Here is an 18,043-nt window from a genome sequence, read left to right as displayed (position 1 = left end):
TTATACGGCTTAATTTAGATAGCCAAAACACAATAAAATAAATAACAAGAAGATATATATAGAATTCTACTTTTTGTTATGTGGTGCAAAGATGATATAATAATATAATACATTGTAATAAAAATAAAGTAAAATAAATAAAAATAATAAGGTATAAAATTTTACTTTTTGTTCTGTGGTATATAGATAAAATAATAATATAATAAACTGTAATATTCTGGTACAAAAGAACATATCAAGAGCCTTCTATCTTTTTATTTTAATTTTGTTAAAAATACTAATATCATTTACTTTTAACTTTTAACTTTCAAGATAAATACAAAGATGTGACCTTTTATGCATTAGATAATTTAAAAATTTTATTATAGAAGAAGTTAAGAATATGAGTGAGTGAGAGACAGAGAGAATTTTTTAATATATTAAATTTGAGTTATATCAAGTGATTATTAAGAAACAAATTAAAACTCTAAATTCCAAAAATGTCTCTTTTTTTTACAGTGTTTCACTTTAAGTAATTATTTTTTTATAGATAGTATTTAAGTGACAAACAAAATAATAAAAAGGTTTGTATTAGATTATGAAAACTAATGTCATCCTTATAGTAGGATCGTATTATTTCAAAACATGCAAAATAAAATAATAAATATAGTTTAATTAATTTACCCAATAAAACAAACGTACGACTTATATAAAAATAGTTAAATATAAGAAACAATAATAGTCTTTTATTCTAAGAGCCTATATTAAATTGCAACTTAAATTTATAATTATTAGTTAAAAACTTACAATAATGTACTATTTTATTAAATTAGTTAAAAATAATATATTTTGATATTATTTTTATGGATTATTGACATCAAATTTTGATAATTTGAGCAAAAATTTTGAATGTTTTATGTTGTACATCTTTTCTAATAGAATAATAAGACAATTTAAAATGCTCATCAAGAAAAAACTATTATTTTTATACATATAGATATTCAAAAGATACAAAAATCAATTCTTTTAACAACACTTCAATGACTCATAAAAGCTAACTCAATAAATGATTATAGATCAAAGTGATAGATAAGATTGAAAGTTGCGATAATGGTACTTGATGATCATTAATTACGATCGGGTGAAAAGAAGGTGGGAGGAGAAGAAGAAAATGAGAAGGAGAACAAGGCAATAAATAATAATAGGGTGTGATAGAAAATAATAGTAAGAAAAAATAATAGTGTGTGATACAATAAGAAAATATAATAAAAATATAAATTAATAATTTAAAAAAGTAATAAAATTAAAGATAATTTAATAAATTAAAAATAAAATTTAAAAATAAAATTTTTAACTATTAAAATTATAAATATAAAATTAACAAAATACTTTGAATATAAATTTTTATCTTTGTTTAAAATTAAACACTATTAAAAAAAAAAAATAAATTTTATAATATTTATAAATAATTACTTTAGAAATATTTATCTTAATTTTATTATACATAATAACAACAAAATAAATTTTGTAATATTTTATTTAATTTAAATTTTAAAATTTTAACGTCCTAAAAATTAAATAACTTATAAAATTTTTATATTTATTTTTAAATATTTTTTATTTTTAATTTTTAAATTATTTTATCAAATCTATAATTAATTCAATTCATCCCTATAATAAAGAATCAATTTAATTGAATAATCTTGAAGCGTTTATATAGTTATTTTTATAGTCAATAAATTTGACAGTTTTTCAAGACTCAAAAAGTTATTCATAAGGATATATATAATGAATTACGAAAATTTTTCTCAGGTACATTATTTTTATATTCTTCTATTTTTGTATTAATTATTTTTATAGTTTGATATTTAAAAACGAAAAAAAAAGTATTTTTATTTCTTCTATTTTTTTATTATTTATAGAAAAATGAAGGCCTCTTTAGATTTAGATCCATATTTTGGCCTATCACTTAAAAAAGATAAAGACAAATATAAATATTTATGAAATTTAAATAAAAATGATATTTTGTAAATAACTAATATTGTGTGTTTTTATAATTTAATATTTTAAAGATTTTTTATAATAATTTTAATTTTAACAAAATATAATATAAATAAAGCCACGTTAATATTAAAATAATAAAAAAATATTTATTTAATAAATTTTAAAAATAAATAATATATTAACAAAAAAATAAAAATAATTTTTTAAAAAATAATAGAAAAGCGGCTGATCGTACCTGTTGAGTGTTGAGCCACTAGTGGTTATAACCAAACATAATTAATAAATAAAAAGATATATTTGCATGAGATATCCAAACATAAAATTACTTTTACTTTTTTATAAGATCTTTTAAAAAAAGATAACTTGAAAAAATATATTTTCTTAGAAGCTCACCCAAACAAGCCCTAAAAACAAAAAATCAAACAAAGATTAAGAAAAAACACATAATGCTCCAAAATTAATTGGAAGTGATAAACGTACATTCATTTAATTAAAAGAAAGAAAAAAATAAGGAAAAGAAAGAAGAAAAAAATGCATTAAAAATATTTTTGTGCATTTGTAACAAATTTTTTGTATAGGAGTTCTAAATCTGAATTATTATTGTAATGAATTTGTGCCAATTCACATTTTAGTGTATTTTGAAAAACTTTCGGTGTATTTTAAAAAGTTTTCGGTGTATTTGTATTCTGATAAATTTTGCAAAATTCAAAACTCTTTCTCTTCCTCTTCCTCATCTTCTGCTACTACTTATTTTTTATCAATATTTTCTTCTTTTTTTTATTCATCTTTTTCTCTTGTTTTACCTTCTCAAGTTTCTTCTTGTTTTACCCTCTTAACAAGCATAAAAAAATCAAACAAAGAAAAAGAAGAAACACATAAAATGCTATAAAATTACTTGAAAGATGATGAACTTACATCCATTCAACTAAAAGAAAGAAAGAAATAAAAAAAGAAAAAAATGAATAAAAAGAAATATTTTTTTGCATTTGTAGCAAAATTTTGGTGTAAAAATTCTGAATCTGAATTATTATTGTGATGAATCTGTTCTATTCTTGTTTCGGTGTATTTTGAAAATTTTACGGTGTATTTGTATTTTAATAAGTTCTGCATAATTCAAAACTCTTTCTCGTCTCCTCCTCCTCATCTTTTGCTGTTGCTTCTTCCTTATCTTATTTTATTTTCTCATAATTATTTTTAGGAGAACAAAATCAAATAAAGAAAAAAATACATAATGTTACAAAATCAATAAAAAGAGGAGGAGGAAAAAAATGCAGTAACAACAGTGGTAATAAAAAGAACGACGACGAGTATGAAATGCCCAAAGACAAAGGATCGCGAAGAAAAAGGAGGAGAAATGTAAAAAAAAAAAGAGAAGAAGGAGGGAGAGAAAGAGGAAGAGGAGGAAGAGGAACGGGATACAAATATTGGAGGAAAAACACAAAGAAAAATGGCTTAATTTTACGTGCGTTTTATGTGAGTGAGTTTTGTTAACTTATTTAAACTTGTTTGTTCAAAAATTTTGTATGTATAACAAGACTGAATTTTTAATCATTCATATTCTGTATAACTGATTTGTGTAGTAAATAAATTTTTTTGTTTATGTACTCAGAGTGTATAATAGATTAATAGATATTTAAAATCTTGATTCATCTATACATTACACATTTCAGTAAATATTATATTTTATTAATTTAAATAAAAAGACCCTCAGGATTTAAGGTTTTGATAATACAAACTCGGTCCAGGAAAAAATAAAGTGATAACAAACATTTTTGTGAAAATCATTATATGGTCGTTGTAGTCGGGGTTTATCGAGACCGTAAAACAAATTGCATTCTTGGGAACCACCATTTTTATAGCTATTTTAGTAGGATAAACTATAAGACAGTTTTTTATGATCAATTTGTAGTAATTTTGTGCTTCGTCACGGACTTATGAGTAAGCCAGTGATGGGTCTGACTCTGATGCGTTGTAGTAGTAATCGAAATTAAAAATAAATGCTAATAGCTAGCTAGTTGTATTGCTGTATAAAAAAGAGTTTGGCAATTCTTGAATACTGTATTACATAAATTACATCACTGAAATGTTACAATTACAAAATCAACCCCACGCAGAGAAGGCTTTGGGCTGAAGAATCGTATGGATTTGAATGTGTTGGACAAAAAAATGGAACTAGATTCCTATCACTCTAAAATCAATCAATCATGAATGCACCAAACAATGAATAAACTGATCTACTAAAACCCATGCTTTCCCAAATGAGGTAATGAGATAAGAGGCAAGAGACATAATTGCCCTTTCCTAGTTATCAAATTTCCTAATTACCAATCATCAATGCACCAAACAATAAATAAGACCAACGTCCTACAATGCCCTTGCTTCCCAACTAAGGCAATAAGACAGACAGACAGACAGATAGAATAGACACGAGTTGATGACCTTTCCACTAGCAATCAAATTTCTTGGGTTGATGCCATTGTGCCAAAGTTCTGGACAAAGAACTAAGGAATGAACCCCTCATTGGCAACCCTTTCTTTCCATATAGATGTTTTCCACCCAAGTCTGTGAATACTGGATCCATGTCCTTGCTTCTTTGAGTTCTTTCGATCTGTGCATATATTCAAACAAATCAATTTCAACTGAGAAATCAGCTGCAAAAAGTTCATCTTGTCTTTCTATACAGGATATTACACAAATCTGTATCTAATCTGCCCCCAATAAGATGGCATAAAGCATTGGACTACTTACCTTATGAATTTTCCCATCCTTCAAGTAATAGCGGATACCAGACCAATTTATAGATTGAGAAAAGTGAGATCGAACAGCAGATAAAGGGTATAGAAAGTTATCAACCAGGATTGCAACGAACACCTGTCCATGAGAAATCACTCTTACCAACTAGTGGAGCAGGCATATTTTTACATCCCTTAAAGTTTAACATATATATAAACTGCAACTTATTCTCACACTACCGCATGCATTACATTTTCTATTTTCTACTTGATCTTACAGTTAACATGTTTTCATAGATTGGTGTTTCGCTAGGTATTATATGTACTTACCGTTGTCAATCCTGCAGCATGCTTTGTTACCAGTTCATTTTTATAAAATATGACTCAATTGAGAATTTGCTTTTTGATGAAAAAATTGGAGTATAATTCTATCCGCAGAGTAAGCTTGGAGAAATACTTACGAGACCCCAATTATAGGAGGCAAGCGATAGTTGTGATGCCTCTGGAGAAAGCATGTTGCATAGCTTAACTTCTATCCTTGTCAAGTTCCACATAGAAAGAAGCTCAACAAGAGTGCAAATGGCCAGAATGGTGACCAATGATAAACCTATGAAAAAAAGGCATGTGTCAGAATGCAGGAACTGAAAATGTAAAGCTTAATAAGAGAGTTCTCCTAACTTATTGTTTTCTTTATGGTAAACTTGTTTAATTATTCTAAATATAGAAATGTCCCAGTAGGGAAAATGCGACTCATACTGCAGGAAGACAAATCTATTTGTTGGATACGATTGCATGTCATTTATTGCATAACTGGAACAATTCAACAAATAGCCCACCCTATAAGATTACAGTCAACAAACAGACAAATCGATTTCATTGTTCAATTTTAGTACCTCACAGTCACAGGTAGAAGGCAATGAAATAACAACATAAGCTTCTAATGACCTGCTTATATACAAGTATTTTTATACGTTCCAAAATGACAGGTTTCCTGAATGCTGCCAACTCATCTCCACAAAAAACATACCTACAAAGGGAAAGTAGTATGCTCACCACCGAAAGTGTAGGGTGTTTCTTCAACCGAGTATCCGTTTACATAAAATCTCAATCCTGCTGCAACATGAATCAATGCCATAAAATATGGTGCTACAAATCCCCATGACAAATAGCAGTGGGTACCGAATAATGCACGATTCATCATCCAGTTAACATTTGATATGTATGACTCCAAAACAAATGTTTGTTTCCTTAAGTAATTCCAGTATCTGCATATGTTAAAAAAAAAAGGTTTTAATGCCAAATATCGAAAGAGAACTTTAACTTTTAGAAGGGTGGTATCATATACATACCTTCCAAAGTTAAGATCACTTGCAAGGGGGTGAGGAAAGACAGCAACAGGAGGAGAAGTAATGAGCCTTTTGTGTGCCCCTGCATAGACAATATTTGGATTGTTAGGAATCATATTGGGCTTAAATATTGCACTACATTACTACTTGGTAGCTTATTAGTATAAATAGAGAGTTAAGTTAGTTTATATAAGGATTAAGGTATACAATTCTACTAGTGAAAAATATATGTTCTCTCTTCTCTCACTGTTTTCTGTCTTTTATCTATAATTTCAAAAGCAATAAACAACATAACAAAAAAAAAAAAAAAAAGAGTGAAAGACATAGGAGAAGTAAAAAGCTAAACAAGTAGGTCCACTCTGTTATAGTTGACTTGCTGGAAGTTCAATACACTTACTCTCTAAAACATCACAAATATCAGACATGAACATTTTTTGGTCTATTGAGGAAAAAAAGGAAAACTACTTCAAATGGTAGTGCAAAATGTGCATTTGTGTAAGCATCAGAGAGTACAATTTAATGCACTAGATTGTTAAATCTTCTTAAAAACAATCTGTTTTTTTATACAATAATCAATTAATGATCCAAAGTGTTTAACCAAAGGTATGTACCAGATATGGCTGCAAGGGTCATATCATCAGAATATCCACCATCTTTAAGTCCTGATACCACTCCATAACGGTCTTGCCTAAAATCATCAGCATGCATCTGGAGAGAAACTAAATAGTTGGAATGATTGTTTTCTCAAAGCAACAAAAGGTACTAACAGAAAAAAAGGTACAAGGCTACAAGCTACTTGCCATCATACACCCTCCCCACAGGAAGAATGTTTTTCCACCAGTTGCAAAGCCCATTGAACAAGGCTGTAATGGAATGATTGAAAAAGGATTAGAAGAAATGAGATTGAGAACTATAATTAAATATTTTACTATATTTCATAAAGATTTGTTTAACAAATGCTAAGAAATCAAATTCAATTAGTTCAGCTTCATTTACAGATTTAATTTTAATTTTTAAGCAATCCCATACAGAGATATGCAGTATAAAGATAAAAGAATCAAGATATAAAGCCACTTGTGTACCATATGGTATTCATATATGCAGTAACTCCCTAGACTTCCGGATGGCAAATCCAGCGGGTATCCAGTTTGAATAAATATCTGCAAAGCATCAAAGTAGCAAAGGTTGTAGTCAAATAATTTGGGAACGTAAAACCGTAATTATTCTAAAATCAAACACTTTGAAAAGGAAAACAAAAGACAAATTTATACATCAGGGTTCTTTTCCATCTCACGAGTGAGTGCTCCAATTGATCCAGGATGTAGCCTAACATCATCATCCAAAAACAACACATACTTGGTATCTTTGTGCATTCTCTCCACTCCAACCTGCTCAGGTGCCAATACCAAGTTATACTACGTAAATTCCATCTAGCATCCACCAAGGACAGGCAACAAAAATATCTTAAAAAAGAAATCATCCTCGATTTTCATATCAAATATGGCAAGTCCAATCCATAACACATGCATTTGCATAGGAAGTTTTATATAGAGGAGATACTTCCCAACAACTAATAGTACTAGGATCATCACCAATCAACATTAATTTCTGTTTGAAACAAGACTGTAGTTAACGGTTACTAATAGAGCATGGAACATGGACCTACTTTATTCGAAAAGACGATCAAAATACATGTTAATAAAATTACGTACCAACTGATTGTGAATCTTTTGACTACAAGTTGTCGACAAACCAGCTACAATGATTTTAGCATCAACGTAATCCTATATATATCAAACAGGGATCCAATTTAGTGAGATGCAAAGAAGAAAATCACATACTGCCAAAAGAGCAGCAGATAACCAAAGGACCAGAATCAACCCTAAATGAGGGCATTTTGCTGGTTCCAATAGGGAAATTGAAGTAAAAACCAAAAAGGAAAAAGTAGAAAGAAGATCTTGTGGACTTATTTTACCTCAAATTCTAATATTAGCCGTGATACAGCATGGTAAGCAGGATCCTCTGTACTTTCTACCACAAAAAGAAATTCTAGAGGGCCACCATAAAGAGATGTTATCTGCATAAACCAAAACTTTCTATTGAAATGAAAAGTTTAGGGGGAAACCTTCTGAAAGAAAAAGATACAACAATGGTTAACACTAAACAAAATAAACTGCTACCATTAGTTAACAAGGATATTCTATCATTACAATAAAACCAATAGTAAACCTTTATACAGATTACTGAAAAACAGGAATAATTAGTATTCCTGCAGTACCAAGAAACCAAACAACTTACACTTGGAAATTAGAAATCTGGATAATGCATAATAAAGCATGTTAAATACATAAATACATAATAAGATTAAGTTAAACTTTGAATTTCTAAATCATAATTCATAGGAAACTTGAAAAAGAAAATGTAGCCTAGAACGCATAGCACCATCAGATAACTTCCGGTAATGTGTTCTGTGAATTCTCACCTGACTCCTCCAATTATGCAGATTGTGTTCTCCAAAGCCTTTTAGAGGCATAACTACTGATACTCTTGGAAGATTGACCTGATTGGAGTGCTCAAGTTCATTAATGTCATGATAAAGGAAAGGAAAGCTATTGCCATTCCTCATAGCATCGTTCATTTGCTTTATCTCTCTGTTCCTGTGAGGGGGGAAAATACCGTAAATTTTTCATTGATGTGACCACGAAAGTAATCTGAACTTTGTCATTAGCCGTGAATACCTGACATAAGCAGCAAGAGCCCAACCCAAAGCAAGTGCTAAACAAATTAAACATCCCTGAGAAAAAAAATTGTAGTTTTTATGACATGGTAGCACGGTAGATTTTCTCCTGATCATCATGGGGCCAGGAATACAGAACAAGATTTCAAGGAAAATTAGAAACCTTACACAAGATCAATATCATTGTTATTCAAGGCAAGATCAACATCGTTTATATTTAAAGGCTGTCAAGTCATTAATTTATCAGGCATGTATTCCAATACGTAAGGTTGCATTACCTCGTTTATTCATTCCACTTCATTCAGTAACCATGGAATTTCACTTCAGTTAATCGCCTTGAACTTGGGTAAAGCCTTTTTAATAATGTAGAAGTAGAACTTTGTATCTCTAAATTCTACAATGTTGCTTATAGTGAAGTATATTCTAGATGTGACTTCAAAGCCTACTAGGTTTCTCAACAACAGGGATTGCGGATATCAAGTCATATATGTGAACATGCCACGGTAGGATGCAAACTTATTTCTCAATTCAAGTATGATTATTGAACGATAAATTCAGTGAATACATTCCAGAGAAAAAGTAGAAATTGGAAAGCTAACTGAATCACACGCCATGAAACAAACGCAAAGTAAGCCACCAATCCTAAATTCCTAATCCAAAACTAAAATAACAATCACAGTTTAGCTGTGCCCCACTGAGACCTCCATTCTGGTCTCTAAAGAAAGAAAGAAAGAAACCAAAAAGTGAGAAGTTTGGTTGTTGTAACAAAAATTGTATCAAGTTCACATTGTATCTCCTGAAATTCTATCAGGTCACGGTTCGTGAGATGATAGGAAGGAAATAACATGTAACATTGAACAAGAATTACCTCGCAGAATCTGACAACACCAACTCACCAAGTGGTATAAAGAAATGACCATAATTGAAACTGAACAAAAGAATAGAGAGATAAACAATAGCAGTTGAACTGAATTTGCAGTCAAATAGACGACTCAAAAGCTCGTTCGGCTAAACAATTGCAGCAAAAGGGGGTAAAATGGAACATTTTTTTATTAATGGGTATGTGAAAAAAATAGAGAGATAGAGAAAGGGAAGGAGAGATGAAAAACCTGGATCTGAATGAAAACGGCGAATGGAGTGCAAAAGATCCTGCTGAGGGAGAAGAGAAACCAATCGAGAGTGTCCAAGGAAGGCATTGTGTAAGAGAATGTGTTGTTGGGTCTCTCTTCAGAAGAAGGAAACAAGCATAGCAATTAGCAGAAGCAGCAGCAGCAGCAACTGGGGAAGAGAGAGAAAGAGAAATGTTAACGCAACGCACAGCACAGCACAGCGCAACACAGAACAAGCTGGGATGAGAGAGAATGAACGGAGGAAGGAGCTTATGAATTATGATTGCCAGACCGCCTAATTTTATATTTCCAACTTAACTATATAAAATAAATATTAAAAATAAATTAAACAATATACATTTATTATATAATAACTAACTTAATACTTAATTTTTTTTTTGTATATCCATAATATTTTACTTTTTTATTTTTTTTCTTTTCTTTTTAGGCCCCTCTCAAAAATAACTTGTGTAAGAATTTATCTTCTAAAACTAAAATACCTTAAATTAATTCGTAAAAAATATTGTCAATTAAATTAGTCATTTTATTATTAGGTGATAATATATTAAACAATTATTTATTTAATTGACAAAATAAGTACTCTGACTTATAGTAGTATCTTTTGAGAAACTAATTTAAAGTATTTGGCCTTTTGATAACCAAACAAAATTATACATGATTTTTTGAAAATATTATAACTATTAACCAAATTTATATTAACAAAAGTCTCTTTCAACAAAAAAAAATGAAGGTCTAAAAGAGAAAGTTTGGAAAAGGGAAGGATAAAAAGGCTTTTAGATTTTTTTTTGTTAGAACAATAATTAAAGAATTTTAACGTAATGATTTATTAAAATAAATATCTTTAATCATACAATAACTTAACATTTCATTTTCGTTTTGAAATTTGTTTTGAATATTGTGAGTTCCTGACTGATGAAGAGGGGGAGAGACCGTTGGATTGGTGGTTATTCATACGTTTAAAGGGAACATTGATAGCATGCAAGGTGTCACGTGCTTATTCGGTCTTTAATCACCCAATAAACATGAAAGATCCTTTTCTTAGGATCCGAATATTATTCCTCGCATTTATATAGTTCTTTATTAGTTATTATTATGATATATTTGAACCCTTAAATTTTTTTCTTCTTCTTCTTTCTTTTAAAAGAAGATTATTTTACAACCTATAACGACAACTAGAACACGGAAGTTTGCACATGCCCCTTTCATACGTGTTATTACTTACGTTACATACTTATATGTAACTTTTTAACATATAGAGCAATGCTTAATGTGTTTAAATTATATTTTACAGTCACCAAAAAAAAAAATTATATTTTATAAATTAAAGTTGGTATAAAATTGATTTTGTAAATTTAATTTTAATAAAAAGTAAATTTGTGTTAAAGTAATTTATATTTGGTAATTTTTATATCAAAATGGATTATAGTAAAATAAATGTTGTTTAGATTACACTATTCAAAATTATTTTTAAATAAAAAATTATTAAAATAGATATTAACTTAAATAATTTTTGTATATTATTTTATTATTTTAATTTAAATATTTAAATAGATCTTATTAATTAATTTTATAATAAAATTAATATTTATATATTAAAATAAAAATAACATATAAAAATTGATAAAATATATTTTTAATTAAAACTAACAAAATATAAATTTTAGAGAGTACTAAGAATAATAAAAAAATTTAAATATTTACTTTGGTAGTGATTGAAATAAATCAAAAAAATTTTGATAATATTTTTTATATAGTATATTTTTAGTACTCTTAGTACTCTTTTTTATATGTTATAATTTTTTATTATTATTTACGATTAATTTTTTGTTTAATTTACTTTACCTAATAGGATCAATAAATTATATTATAAAAAAATAATACAAAAATAATACAAAAAAATCACAATTATAAAAATATATAATGTCAAACAAATAATTAACAAAAAATAAAAATAATAAATAATAAAAAAGAGAGTTCATATAAATAAAAATAACAAGAATTTCATAAATAATACAATAACATATATAAAAATAAATTCGGTAAAATGTAAATAAAGATTGAATATTGATGGCCCGTTGTTAAAACGCAGAAGTTCAAAATTGTTGCTTCTTGTAAACGTGATTTTGAATGTAAAATCACTTTTGAGTTTATGAATAAAAAATTTGTCAAACCAAAAATTGAAGCTTTTAAAAAATTTAAACTTATTTCTTCTCTTCTAACGTGTTTTCCAAATACACTCTTAATCTTACTAATTAAAAAAAAAGAAGTGATTAGTTCACAATATAATAACGTGTACCCTCATATCCAGCATATCTCAAATTAATTTTATTTTTGGACGTGGAAAATAACACTTGGATTAAATTTAGCAAGAATCATTGAAGCAAATTAAGTACAATCATCCTTTATTAAAAAAAAAAAAAAGGAGATAATAAGAGATAGTACAATAGTGGAGGACAAGAGAAGCAACTTCGAGGGTGCAATTCTCTGTCCAAATATTCTAATCTGATCTATCTCTGCCACAATTGTATTTGTATGCTAATCTATGTGAAGGGCTAAAGAAAGCCATGTTAAATGATCCTTCTTTCTTTGTCCTTATAGTACAAAATTAGTTCTATTAATTTTTTTTGTCGGATAGATTAGACAACCCTCAATTTTAGACATTATATTACGCACAAATTTAAGGATTCTATCTACTATTTGGTTATTACCAAATTTCGAATCCGAATGCAATATATTAAGAGACAACATATTTAACTATTCAACCAAAGTCTCAACAGCAACAGTCTTATTGAATGTTACATCATACCTATTAATTTTACCTCTCATAGAACTCAATTTGCCCAAACAAAAAGCCGAAGGATGGGCCGATGGAGTCACTAGCCCTAGTGATTAATACCATAACAATGGATGATTTCTCTCATTTATTTTTCAAATGATTATATTATGTATCTTCAGATTCGTTTTTTAATAAAAATATGTAACGCAAAATATGAATATGCTTAAAAATGACGTACTGACGTAGGATTTCGGAAGGAGTTTAGGGACAAAGCAGAAAACAGAAGATCTAATCTCGTAATTTGGTGTCTACGGATTGCCCATGTGGGGATCCATGAAGCATGCTCCTGCTTTTAATACTAAAAAAAACGATCATAATCGAAAATTGTAATTGTAATCGTAATTAAACGCCAAAACAAGATTATTTATTAATTCGAAGGAAATAGCTCTTGCAGAAGCTGACAATTATTGAAAATCATGCTGGTTTTAATATTATTATAACATAAGAAAAGGATCACCTACTATAATACCACATTAATGAAAACTAAATGGGACCATGACCATGGCATCACAATCACATAAGGCGTATATTCGGTATTCGTCTCTGATGAAAATGATGCATTGGAAATTTGGAATGGAACAAAAGATTTCCAGAAACGCAACTTGGGATCCAAGTGTAACTGTGCCCCCACCTTACTTAATCACATGATATTGCCAATGCCAGCTATTATTGATTTTGATGTTCTAATTCTAATGGAATACCGCTCACCCTGCTAATGTGGCCCATTTTCCATTTCCCATTTCCCTTCATTCATATTATTTTATGCAATGCAAGCTAACCATGAATCAATGAACCATGATATTTATGCTATTGACTAACATCCTCTCATGTTGTGAAAAAACTTGCTTCACTTGAATAGTCCCTTTATTTATTGAGTCATTGTAACTGTAAACTATCAACTATGGACACAAGAAGCAAGCACTTTATGGAAAGAAAAATGGCACTACCCTTGGGGGGATGTGTTGATGGTCTATCTGTCTGTCTATTATTGAATGATGATGGCAATTGGCAAGTGCACAAGGTCTGTATCATCTTAGTTCCCCCATACCCTTATGCAATGAGCCATGTTAATCGTCTCTGTATCGTTCCAATTTTGTTAAGACAATATGCGAATCGTCTTTGTATCTTTCCAATTTTGTCCGACTCATCATGTATAGCACTGTAGACAGCAACAGCAGCCCAATTGCAAACAGCGGAAGAGTAAGAGCTGCATTGGAGGGCATTCAAGAATCATGCTTACCAAGTGTACCTAATTGTAAGTTATAAAACAGCAAGCATTAGTTTGGAGAGCATTTACAGGGATGAATACCATTATATCAACTTCTGTTGAGGAAAACCTCATATGCCATGGAATTAAGCCGTCATAACTAAACTACTGACATGAAAATGCATCCAGGAGCAACAACAATCAAAGTCCCTCATATTTTGATAGAACTGGACTGCTGTGTTTAATGCACATGAAATGTAAACTCACCTGCTTAAGCATTGCAAATGATGACTTGTAATGCTGCAGTTACGTTTACCATAATCACTCCCTGGAATTTATCAATCCAAGTGTCTCCTAAAATATTTGAAGTCTTGGCTATCAATTTTACCATCACACAGCTTCAATTCACTTTTATTGATTGCAGCCTGTCAATTTTACTGGCAGATAAACAATTTTCAAATATAATAAACCTGAGACATAAAAGCTCACATATGAAGCTTGAAAGAATAATTCAAACTCAACATGAAGTAAATCAATAGAGTCGGATAGCTTGGAAGTTGAAGCCAAAACAAGTTTCAACTATTGGTTCAAGTGATCATTGCTATGAATATTGTCACAAATAGATTTAGGCTTCACATTGAAAAGCAGTCAAGTTTGTGATTTCACCTCACTTGCGATCAGAAAAACTTGTTTAAATGATCATAAAATGGTAACATGGTCAAGCTAAAGATAAGGAGAAACATAACTATATTGAAAATAATAGTAATAAAGCAGGGCACAATGATTCATGAGACACTAAGGCGAGAAGACAGAAGACTACATGAAAGTTGAAACTATCCCCTGCAATCTCACTCAGATGAGTTGGTCTGTGTATACCCGTCTGGCAAAGAACCAGCCGAATTTTTCCCAATTAAGTGATGAAGAAGAACGCCTGCGGCAACACTAACATTTAAGCTTTCCACGGCCAAAAATGACAGGAACTCTCTACCAGAGCTCTCATGGTTCACATCGTTGACTTCACTATTATCTAAATCAGAAGGAATGTTCCCAGGAATCCTAACTAACCGAGTACATGATCTCTCTACCAGAGGCCTCAAACCAGTACCCTCACTGCCCAAAACAAGAATAGTTGGTGGACCAGGCTCAACCTCATCCAAAGAAATAGCTCTAGAGGAGACAGATCCTCCAAGAACTCGCCAACCATTTTCAGCTGAAGACACCAAGAATTGCATCATATTCTTGCAATATCTAAGTTCCATTAATTCAAGTGAGCCTGCACTTGCTTTGCTGACAACACCACTCAATGGAGCTGAATTCTTCGCACATAACACTATCCCAGAAGCTCCAAAAAAGTATGAAGACCTAATTATTGCCCCTAAATTTTGAGGATCGGTAACTTCATCCAAGGCTACCCAGAGAGAACCCTTCCCTTCATCAACAGAAACAGGATCCAATTGCATTATTTTTACCATCTCCAGTGGTGAAGCATCTAATACCAAACCCTGATGAGGACGGTTATCAGCTACCATATTTAGATCATGTTTTGATGCATCTTTTATAGTTAAACCAACCTTTTCCGCAATCTTCAGAACTTTCTCAAATCCTTTCTTGTCCTTTTTCTTCCTATTGTTACTACTCAAATCCAAACCTTCTTGCACGTACAATGCATAGAATTCCCTACGTTCAGCTGACAGTGCAGCCAAAACCGGTCCAACCCCATAGATTCCCTCACCAACAATCTTAGGCACAGTGGATTCTGTGGCCTCTTTCCAAGTCTTTCTACCCCAATTTTCCTGCTTATTCCATCTTCTAAACTCAGGCCTTTCTGATCCAACTTTTGTTACCCCCATCTCCCTGTACCTGTTCTTTATGTTATCCCACCTTGGATCATCAATGGCTTCCTCTATTTCACCATCACCTACTTCACCATCATCATGATTATCAAACTTCCTATACCTGGTTCCATAATCACTTCTCTCAGTCCTCTGAACTCTCACTTTCTCAGCCAATCCGCTATTCCTTTCTTTACTTGCTAATGATGGTCCTGGCTTAGAAAAACCTTCATGATCATGAACTATTGCTTTCTCTAACCTCTCAACCGATTGCTCCCAAGAGGACTTGGTATTCACCTTCTTTCCTGAACCTTCCTGAATAGAGCTACTAATCTTATTCGGTTTCGCTCTCTCCAACGCTTTGGCTTCATTGGCTGCTAACCAAGGAAGTTGCTTTCCAGCACCATTAGAACTAGTCCCTCCATCCATTTTTCCAGCATAAGAGCTTGAGAAGCTTCTGGCTTTACAATATCTTCTGGCAAATTTTAGCATCAAGCCACGGGGGTTGACTACCTTCTTCAAGCTAGGGTTTTGGGAGGGTTTTTGATTATAGTGATGAGGTAAAGATCGAGGTTTTAAGGCGATGGGTGAATTGAAGCATCTGGGTTGCGAAGAAAATTTGGCGGCGAGAGGAAATGCATGGGCTTTGGAAACATTTGTGTACATTGTGAATTTGTGATTGTGATTGATGTTAGCAGAAGAAATATGAAGCATTAAAGGTTGAAGACATGAACAAGCTACCTACGGAAAATGGAAATAGGTAAACCATGGAAATATCTTATCCGCTCTCCATTTTGATGGAATTAGGGCTTTTGTTATCTGATTCTTGAAACGACATCATTCACGCATTTTTATTTTTTTTTTTGACAAAAAACTCGTTTCCCGCATGAATATTTAACACTCAGGAAAAATTACCCACCTGTTTTCTTTTTCTGTGTTTTTTTTTCCGAGTCATCAGATTTGGACTATGTATTTTTCTTTGGATTTTTTATATAAATTGGTTGGTCTAGTGGTTAATTTACTAGTCCGCTTATGTAAGTGTTGGGGTTCGAATCCCGCCTTGTGCATGCAACAACTCATTAGCCAGCGGCAAACTCTTAAATGGAGCTTAGTACCGCAACAGATTAGTCCATAACATGCTGAGTTGGGGGATACCGTGGAAAATAAAAAAATAAATAAATAAGTATTTTATTTGCTTAAACAAGTATGGTTTCGAATCCCACCTTGTGTATGTAGTAATTTATTGACTAACAACAAACTCTTAAATGAAGTTTCAATCTGCGACGAATTAATCCTTAACTTGTTGGACTGAAAGATACTGTGAATAATAAAAAAATATATTTTATTTACATTTATGTGTAATATGGTATTTACCATTTTATACAATCTTGGATATTGTGTATCCATTGACATTTTGGCTATATCTTGAATGGTAAACATTCATTATAAGTAACATTCGTAATTGAATATTTTTTGTCTATATTTAAAGAGTAAATATTTAAAATGGTATTGAAATTCAAATTGTTATTCAATTTAGTCCTTTATTTTTATAAATAACTAACTAAATTTTCTAAACTCAAAAATGTGTATCTCCATTAGTCCTTTGGAGAAGGCTGTGTAAACATTGATGATTTAAAACGTTAAGTGTCAAGTTAGCATTCCAACTATATGCTGATGTGAACGAAAATTAAATATGATTCAAATTGGTATCAGAAATTGGTTTATAATACCCAAATTAGTCCATTTTGAATTATAAAATTCTAATTCCCAAATTCTTGTCTTTTCCTTTTCGTCGTCTCTTCTATTTTCCAATTCATCTTGTTTTCTCTTCTGCGTGTATGATGATAGGAGGTGCGAAGAGAAGTCAAAGTAACTCAAGTAGGAACAACTCTACTGGAAGACCATACAGCAGCAACAGAACGCGCAATAGGGGAGATAAGCACGCCGTTTTCTGCAAAGTGCGGGTTTTAGACGGTGATAAAGTACTCAATGACGACAGAAAATTCTGGTAAACTATTTTATGGTTGTCCAAACTATGAGGTAAAGTTATGTCTTTGAAAAAAATATAAAGATGGTTTCACTTTGAGGTTGGATTCACATGTATTTGTTACTTTGCAGTATGAAATCCATTATAATGTCTTCCGATAGGCTGGTGTATGTGAAAAACTAGTTTGTGCGATACATATTCCGCAAGAAATTTTGCATGTTTTCAATTGGAGGATGACAAGTTTTGTTGAGTT

The 18,043-nt window shown here is 30.8% G+C and overlaps 2 protein-coding genes across 5 annotated transcripts; both read right to left on the bottom strand.

Moving 5' to 3' along the window:
• Positions 1-4,021: 4,021 nt before the first annotated feature.
• LOC107630184 (Nucleotide-diphospho-sugar transferases superfamily protein) lies at positions 4,022-10,204 on the bottom strand. 2 transcript variants are annotated; one of them, XM_016333256.3, is made up of 14 exons: positions 9,908-10,204; positions 8,800-8,855; positions 8,544-8,718; positions 8,037-8,138; positions 7,774-7,845; positions 7,333-7,449; positions 7,144-7,221; positions 6,862-6,924; positions 6,673-6,769; positions 6,065-6,143; positions 5,769-5,980; positions 5,177-5,322; positions 4,732-4,854; positions 4,022-4,591 (listed from the first exon to the last, which is right to left on the bottom strand). In XM_016333256.3, the coding sequence occupies exons 1-14, from the start codon at positions 9,992-9,994 to the stop codon at positions 4,430-4,432; spliced, it is 1,569 nt and encodes a 522-aa protein (XP_016188742.1). In that variant the 5' UTR covers positions 9,995-10,204; the 3' UTR covers positions 4,022-4,429. The 2 variants fall into 2 exon arrangements, with proteins under 2 accessions (XP_016188742.1, XP_088366070.1); XM_088509944.1 differs by having other exon boundaries at positions 8,544-8,712.
• Positions 10,205-13,610: 3,406 nt separating this feature from the next.
• On the bottom strand, positions 13,611-16,646 carry LOC107630185 (tRNA/rRNA methyltransferase (SpoU) family protein). 3 transcript variants are annotated; one of them, XR_015907599.1, is made up of 3 exons: positions 14,792-16,613; positions 14,239-14,408; positions 13,611-14,013 (listed from the first exon to the last, which is right to left on the bottom strand). XR_015907599.1 is itself a non-coding variant. In XM_088509724.1 (2 exons), the coding sequence occupies exon 1, from the start codon at positions 16,515-16,517 to the stop codon at positions 14,820-14,822; it is 1,698 nt and encodes a 565-aa protein (XP_088365850.1). In that variant the 5' UTR covers positions 16,518-16,646; the 3' UTR covers positions 14,271-14,408; positions 14,792-14,819. The 3 variants fall into 3 exon arrangements, 1 of the variants encoding a protein (XP_088365850.1); XR_015907598.1 differs by having other exon boundaries at positions 14,239-16,624; XM_088509724.1 differs by lacking the exon at positions 13,611-14,013 and having other exon boundaries at positions 14,271-14,408; positions 14,792-16,646.
• Between the last annotated feature and the right edge of the window lie 1,397 nt (positions 16,647-18,043).

This window comes from Arachis ipaensis, chromosome B3 (genome assembly GCF_059453495.1).
Source record: "Arachis ipaensis isolate K30076 ecotype BB chromosome B3, ASM5945349v1, whole genome shotgun sequence".
NCBI lineage: Eukaryota > Viridiplantae > Streptophyta > Magnoliopsida > Fabales > Fabaceae > Arachis > Arachis ipaensis.
This window is presented reverse-complemented; position numbering and strand designations above follow the sequence as displayed.

Bases quoted from the DNA above. Each gene is read 5' to 3' on its own strand.
- LOC107630184 (XM_016333256.3), bottom strand. From the start codon at position 9,994: ATGCCTTCCTTGGACACTCTCGATTGGTTTCTCTTCTCCCTCAGCAGG. The intron at 8,139-8,543 runs GTGAGAATTCAC...TGGTTTATGCAG, and splicing joins TGCATAATTGGAGGAGTCAG to ATAACATCTCTTTATGGTGG. The intron at 4,592-4,731 runs GTAAGTAGTCCA...ATATATGCACAG, and splicing joins AGGATGGGAAAATTCATAAG to ATCGAAAGAACTCAAAGAAG.
- LOC107630185 (XM_088509724.1), bottom strand. From the start codon at position 16,517: ATGCTTCATATTTCTTCTGCTAACATCAATCACAATCACAAATTCACA.